The 14,313-nt window shown below is 41.8% G+C and overlaps 1 protein-coding gene across 1 annotated transcript in view; it reads left to right on the top strand.

The window, feature by feature from the left end:
* The window catches only part of LOC107120949 (rho guanine nucleotide exchange factor 26-like), a gene marked incomplete at its 5' end in the record, with an annotated part of 31,177 nt that extends 19,275 nt beyond the window's left edge, over positions 1-11,902 (top strand). The window contains 4 exons of the mRNA XM_015423743.1: positions 182-391; positions 8,294-8,361; positions 10,194-10,298; positions 11,724-11,902. Coding sequence (XP_015279229.1) covers positions 182-391; positions 8,294-8,361; positions 10,194-10,298; positions 11,724-11,866 — 526 coding nt within the window. The remainder of the gene's footprint in view (positions 1-181; positions 392-8,293; positions 8,362-10,193; positions 10,299-11,723) is intronic.
* Positions 11,903-14,313: the final 2,411 nt, after the last annotated feature.

The following is a 14,313-nucleotide window of genomic DNA, read 5'->3' as shown; positions in this document are numbered from 1 at the left end:
GATGCTTTGTAAACATTCTGTATTTTCCCCTTCTTTGCTGAAAGGAAAATGTCTGAATAATTATGTGCAATGGAATGTTCTCAGAAACTGGCCGTGCTGCAAAACCTGGCTCCCAATGCATTTAGTGGTGATTTGTCTTTAAGCAATTGTCTGTCTTCCCTCTCTGCCTTTGTTTTTTCAGTGAAGAGAGCTACAATGTCACAGACTATTCCTTAAGGGATCAGCTGTTAGTTGAACAGTGTGACAGTGAAGAGCTGAATTCCTCTCCTGTAAAAAATAGCACAACTATGCTTTACTCCCGGCAGACTTCGGCAAATCACCTCTTCAGATTAACTGTCCTAAGTAACCACGCTGGAGAGAAAATTGAACTACTGTTGGGAACTGAAACTCAGTAAGTAAATAACACATTTTTTCCTCAGTCTGCTTTTCACATCCAGGCTTCATCTCTTGGAGAAGAATAGACAGTTTCCCAGGTTCCACTGTCCTTTGTAAAGTGAATTAAAAACAATACCATATCCCTCCTTTTCAGTGAGCCAAGAGACGTTTCACAATGGGTAACAATCTCTTATTTCTCATGGGAATGCCAAATGTTTTTCAGCAGCTGCTAGTAATGAACCGATCAAGTGCGGTCATTAACAGCCTTATTTTGGCTTAGAGGATACATATGTTGCCACCTCTGTTTATTTAATTCAGAGTTCTTAGGATTTGTTTCAAGGAGCCCCCTGATGTCTATAAAACGACAAGAAAAACAGAAAGATAATAGTAACACAGAAAATTTGGTTACTGTTAAGTTTTATTTGGGGACATGGGAATGGCTAAGATAGTGTAACTCCTTTTCCCCCAGTGCAATGTTGGAATGTGTTGCCTTGTATTATTGATCTTGTGAAGTGGATCTGGCTGGCTCATACTTCTAAGTAGTACAGGGTTTCCCCCATTTATTCTCCCAGCAACGCTTCGAGGATAGGTTAGGTTTGGCCAGGCTAAGGGACAGCAACATGCTCAAACTCTCCCAGTGAGCATCATGGCTGAGCAGGAATCCAAGTGCATATCTTCCCAGCTGAAATCTGACAGCCTTTCTGCTATAACATACTTGCTTTTACTGTGTGGTAAAAATAGCATTCCCATTTGTTTCAAAAACCATGGCATTTTGCCATCTTACCATATTGGGGACTTATTGTAAGAATGTTTTACCACATGAATACTGTGGATAAAGATTACCTTAAAGTGTCTCTTCAAAATGATTGCCTGAATCCACCATTTCATATTCTGCTCATCAGCAGAACAGACTTTTCCTGCCTTTCTCCCTCCCGCTGCAGCCTATAGATTTCTGTGAAATGCTGCTCCTGGCGTACAGAGAATGTCAAGAGAGGCAAATTGGGGGCCTGGAGCAGGTAGGAGGAATTGGTGGAACTTACATCTTCCCTTCTGTTAGTTAGTGGAGAACTTAGTCTGGATCCAACCAACGATCTGCAAGAATCCAAATCACTGGCAACCATCTTGTAGAGTTCTACTGTGGTCTGTAGTTAACCATTCAGTGGTTAAGAGCAGCAATTAATTATTTTTGTGCCTATTTTTAATCATTTAGGTTTGCATTCTTTAGGTTGGACAAGATTGAACATCTGGAAAATGTGATATTAAGCTGTTCAGATAGATAGGAGAACCTACCCATTAGGGAGAAAGTTAAGAGAAATACAGTCATTTTGCTCTGTGGTCTGATCCCACATCCTATCATATGTGTACTATGTGGGTGGTTTCTGGTTGTCCTGAAGGGGAGGTAGAAGAGAGAGACCTACAGTTTTTTTGTCACTTCAGTGACATTTAAACTCATATATTTGAAAAAATACTGTATGTTCCCTTGAAGTCTGTTCTAAAGATTAATGCCTCATGTGCTAATTTACTTGATCCCACATCTCATGAGAAATTGTTACAGAATGAGGCTAATCAGGGGTCATTTTGTAGAAAAAGAGGTGCAGGAGCTCATTAGCATAACTCATTAGCATAACATATTTGCATATGCCACACCCCCTGACATCACCGGAAGTGTGTCAGAAGGCAACACCCACCGCTCAGGCTCCACTGGACTGTTTTGGATTGCTGGCTATTGGGGGGGGGGGAATGTGCAGATCTGTCCTCACAGAGGAGGGAGAGCTTGTGCCTGAATAAAACTTGGTCTTAAAGGTGCCACTGGACTGTTTTGGATTGCTAGCTATTGGGGGGGGGACGTGCAGATCTGTCCTCACAGAGGAGGGAGAGCTTGTACCTGAATAAAACTTGGTCTTAAAGGTGCCACTGGACTGTTTTGGGGCAGGGGGGAGCTCTGCAACTTACCTGGCTGCTTCTTGCTCTGACTGAGGGCTGCTGGGAGCAGGGGGTGGGGCTTGTTGCATGTGCCCACCCCCTGGGCTCTTTACTGCCGGAGCTCCACTCCTGTGCGCTCCTGCAGGAAATGACCCCTGAGGCTAAGTAATCATTATGTGTCCATATGAATAGTGTGGTAAATAATAAAACTTATAAGTTCATATGAGCTGATACCTGCTGATATCTGTTTTCAAGGCAGCAAAACCTTACCTGGCACAAAAATCTGGGTTTTGCCCAGCTGCATTTATTTTTGGTATTTAAAAAGTAATGTGTCTGAGTCAGTATTCCTGCAGATGCTACAGCAATGGGAGGACTGAAGCTAGGCTCAAGACTGTGGGTGGTGATGAGCCCCCACCCCCCCTTCCATTTTAGCCTGTTAAAGGGCTTTACCTCCTTCCCAAGCTAAGACACACTGTAGCATTACAGCATTACTTTGTAGGTAAAGGGAATGTCAGGGTTGCAGGGCATCGTGGCATGATTATTGTCATCCTTGTTCTTTTGTGCAGGTGTGGCAGCAGAAAAAGGGGGGGAATTGGGGCAGCAGCAAGTTTTGCGGGGACAAATGCGCGTGGACACTGCTTGGTGCTGTTGCCATGGCAGGGGCACATTTTCACAAACCTCTGCGGGCACAGACTGCAAAAGGCACAGGAGCTCTGTGACTGCTCTGTTAGAGGGAGAAAGCTTGCCTTGCCATGTGATACATCAAGATTCTATATGTTCACTCAGCTACTTAAAGCAGCATGGCAGAACTTGGGAGGGGAAGAAAAAGAGTGACATGGTGTCTCTTCCACATGCCAGGCTTTTGTAGCATGGTCTGGAAGAAAAAACATCTTCCTTTCCTTCCACAAGTTCTTTATGGTTTGCCTCTCCTTTCACTAGGCTTCTGCTGGTGATGGTGGCAATAAAAGCATGCAGCTGGCACTTCCTGCAAGAGTCCAGCTTGTAGGTGATAGATTTAACATCTCTTTCTCCTTCAGTGTCTTCCTTCCTTCTCGTTGGGTTTTTGTGGGAGACAATATGCTGGTGGTGTTCACAGGGGAAAAAAAACACCCATCCTTTCTTCCATAGATAACCTGAGGGAAGGAAAGAAGGATGGGTGGTGGTTCCTCACACTTGATGCTCCTCATGTCTCCTCCAGGAGTTCTGTATAAGGGCAGACTGTCTTACTTGAGTTGTCTGTACGTGTCCCAGGAGGAGCCAGTGAAGAGTGGGGACACTGGCAACTGCAAATAGCAGCTTGGCTAGTAAACCTAACTATACTCTGTGGCTCCTGATTGAAGTGCTTTCTTCTCCTCAGTCTGTAAATTTGTGAATGGATAGTTGGCAAAAAAATTATCTCAATTAGAAAAAGAGGGGCTCATTGGCTTGGGCACTTTGAAGTGACAAATGATTTTGTCATAAACTTTGCTCTTGGTCTAGCTGAGTGGCTACTTTTGCACGCTGTAGTGATGAAGTATATTTGTCTGTAATTTCCCTAGCAAAACATTGTACATAAATTGAAAGCGACCCCCCCCCCTTTAATACAATCAGAGTACTCCTTATTTGACAGGAACTATTCATACGTAATCTTCTCTGCTGGCAGTTTGTGTGACTGGTTCTGGATTTCTGTCTTGCTCCATAAAGAGATTCCTGTTGGAGGTGCACAGGCTCACTTTATGCCATAAAGTTGGCTGCTGTGCTGACAGAATTGCTAACGTGCAAAGGATTTGCTGGCTGATGGTCAGGGGCTGCTTTGTGACCAATATGTCCTTCTTCAGCAAGCTCATGTCCAAGACAGCACGCTATGAAGCCATGAAAATTGTGTAGCTTGGGAAACAACTGAAATACTGAAGGGTAACTGTCAGTCTTGTTTTGTTGGACCAGTTCCAGGAGGGTGTGCTGCGTTAAACAACAGCAACAAGAAACACTTTGTTCTCACTGGGGTAAATCCCAATGAGAGAGAGAATTCCTTGCCTTGAGATGCCATTAGCGTCCAAGCAGAATTCTACAAAGCTCTAAGATTGTATCTGTCACCATAGAAACTAGAGGGCTGAAGGGAGTTTATCTGTACAATAGCCCACATATCATCTTGCCCAGGAAGTTTTACAGGGGTCCCCCCCCCATCACAATGAAATTTCCCTGAAACTACATGTTAGTGAATCTGGTAAACAGTTCTTCTGAACAATGTTAGAGTCAACCACTGAAAAGCCACAGCATCAGATTAATAAACACCATAATGCAGCCAGTGAATTAAATCAATTTCAAAATTCATAACTGGTGGTCTCAGAAAACCCATCCTACAACTGCCCATTCTTTGAAATATGTAAGTATTCAATAAAACCTTTTCAGAGGAAAGGAAGTTGCCAGTTGTAATCTATAATGCTTGATTCACATTGATACTGCTTGTGGCTTTTAAACCAGGACAGAACGAGTAAATGAAAGAGTGAAAGTCCTTTGAATGTTGCTAAGGTATTCTGTTTCCTGTGCCAAGGTGCACATCTTGTAACCTAATAGGCTAAAAGGCACTGATGAAATTCCCATTTTGTCACTCTCCCTGTATTGTACTAGGACTGGTTTAATCCAGTTTCCTTTTTCCATTTCTATTTTTTTTTTTTGTACTGAAGCTTTGTATGACGTGATAATACAATTTTGAGCAATTTGCTGGATTCATGTTACCCTTTCTGATCTTGAAGATGAACCTTCAACCTTCTTACATGTGCCATAAACCATCTTTGAAATGTAATTGGGATTTCAGGTTTTAAAGAGAAGCTGTAACCTTTTCCTGAAATGTATTTTTCCTTTTGCATAATCATGTGAATATGTGGGAAGCTCTTTGACAAAGGTTGCACGGAAGAACATATTTTACTGAAATAAGCTTTGTACAGTGCTAGGACATAATGACAAGCTCAAGTCTTAAATCTATTCATTTAAAAATGGTTGTAGCCTAGCTATTTATTTGAATAGTTCGGAGACAGATTGTTCTTGACCCACTCTGTCAGCTATTGTTACTTCTCTTCTGATTTTTTTCCCCTAAAAGTGTTCTTTTAACAATGTGTCGCTTCTATGGGCTTGGTCATATGCTGCTGGGTTTCTTTTTGCATAGATTTTTCAGAGATTTCCAATGGGGCACGCACACACACACACACACACACACACAGAATTATTTGCTTATTAAACCTGAATTTATTTTACTGCTTTAAGAACAACTTTTCTTATGAATAGTACAAATAAAATTATACTCTGAGGTATATTTATGAAATTATAAAGCCTTAGTTCTGTTCAAACAGAACTGTGACTACATATCAAATGCTAACTGCAAACTGCAAAAGGAGAGCTGTCCTGTGTGCTACTTGAACATCACAATCTAAGAAGCAGGAAGACAAAAATTGAAAACAGAAGCCGTATATTTTGTAGTAAACAAAACTTATTTTTATTTGGGCTTAGAAGCAGTCTTTATACACTCATTATCAAATATTATCCGATATTAAGTAGCAACTATGGTGTACTCCTGCTAAAAGTAGAGGCTGTTACGTTAGCAGAAGTGTTTTCTAAAGTTGCAGTAAGAAGAAGAAGAAGAGATTGGATTTATACCCCGCCCTTCACTTGGAGTCTCAGAGCGGCTTACAAACTCCTTTCCCTCCCCCTCCCCACAACAGACACCCTGTGAGGTGGGTAGGGCTGAGAGAACTCTGACACAAACTGCTCTTTTTCAAAGACAGCTGTGCCAGAGCTTGTGACTGACCCAAGGTCACATCAGCAGGTGCAAGTGGAGGAGTGGGGAATCAGACCCGGTTCACCCAGATTAGAGTCCGCACACTTAACCACTACACCAAAAGGTGTTGCAGAAGGAGAACTAATTGTTTCCAATGACCAATATTTCCACTTATACATGGCATAGCACTGGCAACAGAATATTAGACTTAATATATGTTCATGCAGTAATTTTAGTTTAGAATTTATTAATGCAGTTAAAGAATGCATTTTCGAAGGAGTAAACGCTTCTGACTGTGCAAGAATCATGCCTCGTATAACACTACCACTTCCACTGTGACCCTTACTCGGGTTGCCGGGTCCAATTGTCCTGGTGTCAGGGGGTGGGAGGGAGCTATTCGGGAGTGTGGGGTGGGGGAAGATCACTGTGCACAACTTTGTTGGTGTGATGATGTTACACGAAAGTAACGTCATCATGCTGGGGATGTCACACGTCGACATTCAAGCATTTTGCCCGAAATGCTAGTGTCATCCCTGGCATGATGACATCATTTCCATGTGATGTCACCATGCTGACCACATCGATGCATGACTGGCCTCTTCAGGGGTGGGGCTTCCCCCACCAACCAGCTGGCCAGTGGCAGATTAGAGCCTTGAAGATTGGGGGATCCCCTGGCCGGACCGGGGGTTTGGCAACCCTAAGCCTCATATTAACAGAACACCACTTACTTGGAGATGAACTCTGCTGACATTTTGTTAGATACACACCACTGTTCTCTTCAACAGTGAAGTAACATCATACACACAGTATTCCATATTGTCAAAGTTAGTCACATTTAAACAATAAACATATCAGAAACATCAGGTTCTACAATGCCAAGACCACGGCCACACAGCCCGGAAAATCTAGAGCAACTAATGAACTCTGGCCGTGAAAGCCTTCGACAACATAATAAACATATCCTTAAAAATCTCTTGCATGTAGAGGCCTACAGACATTACAAGAAACAGAGAGCTTGTCAGCATCAGCACAAACACAGCATGTGCACAGAGTTTGACCAAAAGCTTCCTGGTTTGATCAAGCTCCAGGTTGATGTGATGACTAAATGCAGGTGCCTTGGTTAAATCAGAGGTTGTCTGCTCCTCACAAACTGGGATTATAAATTTAAATTAAATCAAAATTTAGAATCCCATGCTGTAAGGAGTAAACAGACTCCAGTTCCCCTGAAGAAAATAGCTACTTTGGAGGGTGGACTCTATGACATCATAGCCCTCTGCGGTCCCTGCCCTTTCCAGGCTCCACCCCCCCAATCACCAAAAATCTCCCGACCCAGTTGAATGAATGCCTATCAGAATGGCAGAGAAAGGGACACACTCGTAGGTCAGCGGCTTTGCATGGTCAAGTGCCATCAAGTTACAACTGACTTATGCATGTGTAAAGTGCCATCAAGTTACAACTGACTTATGGCGACCCCAAGCAAGTAGTTTTAAAGGCAAGTGAGAAGCAGAGGTGGTTTGTCATTGGCTTCCTCTGCAGAGCCTTCCTTGGGGATCTCCCTTCTAAGTACTGAACCTGCTTAGCTTCTGAGATCTAACAAGTTCAGGTTATACCATGCTGCCTTCCCTCCCACGAGATGCCTTAGGTGTACGGGCGGGGGGGAATGATTGTAAGTTAAAAGTTAAGCCAACCCCCTGCAAAAAAAAATTGACCTGAGAGAGAACTGACAACAACAACAACAACAACAACAACAATAATAATAATATACTTTATTGTCATTGTAGATAGTACAACGAAATTAAGGTGCAATCATTCGGTGATCTACAAGCATACTCATATACACTCACACAACCATACTCATATACACTCACACAACCATTAGGGTTCCCATTGCAACTTAACCACCAATGTCACCCAAATTCCAATTCATACAGCATTTAAAGCAATAATAGCTCTCGAATAAAAACTGTTTTTTAATCTGTTTGTCCTTGTTTTGATTGTCCTTGGGATGTTGCTCATTGCCCTTGGGATGTTGATGGTCAGTGAAATGGGAGGATAGGGAAAAGGGTCTGCTCAAACCCTAATAGTGTGTGGTATCTTTGAAGGTTAAGTAGCGTCAGGATGGGAAGCGGCATCCTTGTGGGCCTCTGGGGGTTGTGAAATCATAGAACATAAGAAGGCATAAATATTAGTTATCAAAAAAATCTGAGCCAAGGGGAATAAATCTGTAACTTCTCCCTCCTTCAGGAATGAGCGTGCTCGCTGGATTACTGCACTTGGACAGTGCAGCGATAGACGTTCCATGGATAGAACAAGTAAGTGTTAAACATGAACTTTGATATAAAATAGAAATGTATAGCCACTGTTGATCTCCACTGGGGAGAAAAGCTAGGTATTAATAAATAAAAATGAAGTGGCTTTTTGGTGTACAGGTTTAACAAATAATGGCAAAGTGAATGTATTGCCTTGGATTTTGCCTTTCAGTGTTTGCGGGGGAGGGGAGTCTGTCTGTGTGTGATGGAACCCTGAATGAAAAAATAATAATAATAATCTAAACAGAATCTGAACTATTGCTGGTAAACTATTTTCCGAAGAGTTTTCTTGAAATCACCGTTGTTTTATTTAAGCAAGATTTGTTTAATTATCTCTTTAAAACATGTATAAGCCACCCTTTCTTCCAGAAGACTGGGACCCAGTGCAGGTAACAATAAAATCTATACATCATAAAAACATCAGGTGACATGGTTACTGTCGGACATAAATTATTTTGTTACTCTCTCTGTGGCAAAATTTATGGGAGCAATAATTAAACAACAGACGAATAACACTTAAGTAAGGCATTGTCTTATTTTATAATTCTATTTTCTGCTCAAGGCTATCACTATATGAGCAGTAAGAAAAAGAAACAAAAACAGCAAAAACATCAAAAATAATAAACGCCAAGCAATAACATGTTTTAAAAGATTGTGATGCTTCTTTTTTTGTGTGCATCATAGAAAATTTCAAGTCCAATCCACGATTGCCCTCTGCACTTTTATTGGCCATGGGAGGACAACCAGTTTACAAAGCTGCATGCACTATGGGCGTGCATTTGGATCTACCCAAGCCGAAAAAATGTCCAGGTATATTTCAGCTTCCCAAATGTATCCAGGTTTTCTCAGGAAAACTGGATGGAAATCCTGAGAAAATTCCAGATATATTTGGGAATTTCGGGTAGATTTGAAAACAGCGGAGAGGCAGAAGCAATCTTCTCCTGCCTCTCAGCTGTTTGTTGGGCAGGCTTATGCATTCCCTTTAAAGGGACTGCAGAAGCCAGCCCAAGATCAGATGGGTCAGTGTGGAGTTGAGAGCTCCCCCCCCCCCCCCAAAAAGCAGCTCTGTGCTGCCTTCTTCTTCTGCCCAGTTTAAACCAGGAGGCAGGGGAGGGCAGCCCAGCTGGGATCACTGTGCCCGCAGGGAACCGATAGCTCCCTGCAGGCACAGCTCTGTGCTGCCTTCTCCTGCAGCTCAGTTTAAACCAGGCGCAAGAGAAACCAAGCCAGCCCCAGGATCGGGCTGGTATTTTTTTGTTTGGTCTGTTAGAAACACACACACACACACACCGGGATTTCCAAAAACTCCCAGCTCCGAATACCATACCAATATTTGCATCCAGGATTTTTCAGGAATCTTGAAAGTTCTTCAGGTTCCAATAGACCCAAACCGAAAAATACTGGTAGAAAAAAACTGCACAGCCCTAACATCCACATTGTTACCATTTGGTGAATGATCGTCTGTATTTGCAGGCTGCCTCTTCTGAAACTCTGCCTGCTGGGCAGGTGGGTGTGGAGATGAAGCTCTATTCCAAAGCCCTGTATCCAGAGACCATTACACCTAACTCCCATTGGAATCAATTGGATGTAAATATTTTTTCCCCTGTGGGCTTAATTTTCTATTTCATAAATGCAGCTTCAGTATCTTGAATGTGTGAAGCAGGCACTGCAAGATTGCCTGCCACAGAACATTGCTTCAAATCAAGTCAGCTAATTACCCTAATGCAAGCTACGAAGGAATAGGCTTGTCATGTGTTTGCTGTCCCTTAAGCCGAATTTGTGAACTTACCCCTTAGATTCAACATGTGGATCAGTAACCTATTCTTTCTTCTCAGCACTGACACAGGTAGAGATCATCAGATCGTATACTGCCAAGCAATCGGATGAACTCTCTCTGCAAGCTGCTGATGTGGTTCTGGTCTACCAAAAAGTGAACGATGGTGAGTGGGTTTCTTTGCTGTTTAACTTCCATAAAGGAAAACAGTCCTTTTCTGTGGTGGTACCCCAGTTGTGCAACTATGCTCTCATGCACAAGGCCAAAGATGTGTTATTTTCTTGAGCATTTTAGTAGATGATCCCTCTCCCCACTTATTTTTGTTGCTTTTTTAGTGATTTGTGTGGTGATGGATTTTAGTTAGCACTCACTGGGTTTTATTGTTAATGGTTTTATTCTGGTTTTGTAGCTGACTTGAAGGTTTAGTGGTGCAATGGCAAGGTTTAAATGTTTTAAACAAAGCAGAATAAATTGTTGGGGGGCGGGCGGAATCTGTTCCCAGCTGTTGTGATCTGAGTCTAAACGGTGACTACAGGACTCTTTGGAGGACAGACACCGTCCACTTTCCTCCCCTAGAGGCTAGATTTTCTCTCCATTTTTCTGTCCCTTCACTGACTGAGTAGCCCTGGTAATGTGTATTCTTCTGCCCTGAAGAAACCTTGGCTGTCCCACCCTGTGACAGTAATATATATTGGCTATTTGCTCAGTCCAGGAACCTGAGGGAAGGGTTAGGGTCTCCCTTTAACTTAAACCCTTGAAAATTGCACTTGAGGCACTTTAAAATTCAAAAATAACAAATGGTTTTATTTAAGATTGAAGGGGGAAAGGTCAAGTGAAATCAGGGGTTGAAATTACTGAGGTAAAATCGGTTCTTGCACAGACTTTAGGTCTTATGTACAGCTTAGCAAGAGTCCAATATCACCTTAAAGACTAACAAAAGTTGTGGCACGGCCTCTTAAAAAAAGTGCAGTCTGTCACGGCAAGGTTTAAATGTTTTAAACAAAGTAGAATAAATTATTGGGGGGGGCGTGTCTGATCCCAGCTGTTCTGAGTCTAGAAGGTGGTTACAGGACTCTTAGGAGAACACACCTACAATGCTTATTTTCTGAATGGGGCTGTAGTATAATGGAATGGTTTGGGAGGGCACTCATTTATAAAAGGAACAGGATTGTAGTCTATTCCACTTCATTGTACATATTGTACAGTGCTCTTACTGCTTTGCTTTCTACTTTTGCAGTTCCATTTTTTTATTGGTGGTAGATTCAAAACAAATAAAAGTGATCTTTACACAAGACTGAATTTGCTGTCAAGTTGTGGTTATGGTGAAGCTTCAGACGTGAATTTTATGCATTCCTGGAGAATAAATGTATCTACAGCTATTTCCCACGTAGCAAAATGGAACCTCCAGTGTGCTTCTGAATTCCATCTATTGTGTGCAAAATATTGGAAAAGATAGTGTCTTTATGCCTTGCTTGTTGGCTTTGTGGAAGTGTTTGGATGGCCATGGTGGGAGACTGGGTCTTAAACTGAATGGACCTTGGATCTGATCCATCAGTCTGTATCATATTGAGGTCTTTATTATTCATTGCAGGTTGGTATGAAGGAGAGCGATTGCGTGATGGGGAGAAAGGCTGGTTTCCAATGGAATGTGCCAAGGAGATCACGTGTCAAGCCACGATCGACAAGAATATCGAAAGGATGGGACGTTTGCTGGGCCTCGAAACAAATGTTTAGAGCCCCACTGCCTTATCTTTGTTCTACGATTTGCACTTCATCTGCTATGTGGTTTTTTGGACTGTTCTAGGTGGCTACTTAATAAGCTGTAGCATGTGAAAAAAGGGTAACAGCTATGCACAGTTATTTGGAGTTGAAGCAGCCCAGGGCGACTGCATGCAGATAGGAATCTGCTAACATTATTTGAAATGATAGAAGTTTGTTTTATTTTGTTTTACAAATAAACACTTTAATTAAAAAAACAGTTAAAATTTTATATAGATTCCTGATAGTGTAATCGCTTGATCTCTTGTGGATTAGCTGCTTTTGAATCTTAATCTAGTGCCTTTGTTTAAGAAAGTAGTTTTAAGGTCCATTCATTTCATTTGCCATTTTACTTTGCTATTAGACCCTTTTCCTTTGTCCCTGTCCAGGAAGGCAGATCCATGTGAAAAAGCAGGCTTCCCTTACACATCACTGGTGTAGCTTCTGAACTGAATCAGCTGGATATGAGTATCTTTTGATGTACAACCGGAGTTGGTGTATGGCTGAGAACACAGGCTGCTGAGCATTGGTTATAAATCAGTCCCATTAAATTCTGTGAGAATGGAATATACAGTTAAATGTTTAATTGCGTTCATTTCAGTAGAACTCATAGTTAACTTTTGTTTGATTGTTACCTGTAAGCTCTACTGAAATGAACACAGTGAAGTTACCATGCCTGCCGCATAATGGTCACACTTGTTACTCTTACTTTTCAACTTTAATATACTTGTATTATTAATCAGTAGCTTTCTACTATCAGCTTCAGTCATTTTCCTATTTAGAGCTGTCATGGACAAAGAGGGCTGGCTGTGCCCTGTTTCAAATAATAGCAAGAGGAGAGGAAAAACAAAGCAGGTGATCTGAACTGTTACATTTGACGATCCTTAACCAGCTGGTCAGCAGTAAACACAATGATCTGAGCCAGCCACAGCCACCGGCTGCAAGTCTTTCAACCATGCTCAGCACCATTCAGAGCTAAGAAACAGACCACTAGGTCCTACAGCTTCAGAGCAGGTATTCCTTATGACTCACACCACAGAGCAGAGCTGTTTGACACTTCAAGGTCTGAATATGCTTGGTAAGAAGCTCAGAGCTCATGTGGCAACGTTTCCTCTCCTTCTCATGCAATGTCTAGTTGAACAGGTTGATGTGATCACATTGTGTGCTTTGGCCACTGCCAGTGGCCACCCTGGCTGATACCTAGTGGTAGCTGTGAGGGTAAAATGAAGGAGGAGAGAAAGAGGGTGTTTAGCTGCTTTGGGTCGACCTTGGGGAGAAAAGCAGGGTAATCTTTCTGAAAAGATTTAACTGGAAATTAAGAAGACAGGAGATGAGATGTGGAACAGCAGCTGCCTTGTGTGTTGCATAACATCTTGTTAAACCTTCAGTCTTATTTGTAGAACACAAAAACCATTCATTTCAGAATAGTACAAAACATCTTCCAGAGATGAAAATAGACATGGAAAACACTTCTGACTCCATCTATATCTTTGAAACCGTTGCCAAGATTTCCCTGCTCAACCTAAAAAATTGTAGAAGAATTACAAGAGTGTTGTACGTGGCAGTAATGTGATCTGTCAAGTCTGTATTTAATATTTTCAAAGTGTGAGACTGCCCCTCCTGTGAGTTGGTGTAGAGTAATCCTGGTATTGATTGTGAATACTGAACCTTGAGCAAAGTAATGATGTTGTTGACCGCATGAGGTCGCATCCCAACAGTGAATTAGGCAATTAAGCTCCTTGGCCCCACTGCACAAAGAGTTGGTTGCTCTTTCAGCTGAAACCAACAGGACTTTAATCAGATAAGCTGGCCCGTATGATTTCACGTGTGATTTTCCACGGGCTGGGGGCTATTGATTCTTGGCAGGGTCTCTTGGTATCTTGCCTGCCTGGAAGAGGAGCCTTGCTGTGATTTCTGAACGTCTCATTATAAATCTCCATGTTGGAGTTTACAGGCATTTATTTGTCAAACTGCACTGTAAATAGGAATTAATTTGTAATTGCATTTGTAATTAATTTATACATAGGAGTTAATTTGCAACTTCCTTCTTTTTTTGTAAATAGGAATCTATTTTCTACGTCATGTATTATAAGTATACCTTTGTCCTGCTATGGTACAGTTTCTTCCTTAACAGGAATAACACAAAGCAGATTTTAGGAGAAAATGATAAGGTTTGTTTGTTTTTTAAACGTATGCTATTTTTTCACTTGGATAGAAATCACATATTGTAATATTTATATATAATGGACTTGAACAGTGAATGTTTGAGTAGAGGTAAATCTGCACTCCCATCTCTACGGAAGCATATACTGGTTACAGTGTAGACTGCTGGAATCAGTGCTGTAAGGCACATTTCTAGGCATTCAGACAGAAAGTGTGTAACTTTTGCAAATCTGTAGAATAAATCCAAACTGTTACACATG

The sequence above is a fragment of the Gekko japonicus genome, unplaced genomic scaffold, assembly GCF_001447785.1.
Source record: "Gekko japonicus isolate JY-2015 unplaced genomic scaffold, Gekko_japonicus_V1.1 scaffold2048, whole genome shotgun sequence".
Taxonomy (NCBI): domain Eukaryota; kingdom Metazoa; phylum Chordata; class Lepidosauria; order Squamata; family Gekkonidae; genus Gekko; species Gekko japonicus.
Note: the sequence above shows the minus strand (reverse complement) of the source record. Positions and strands in the feature narration are given on the sequence as shown.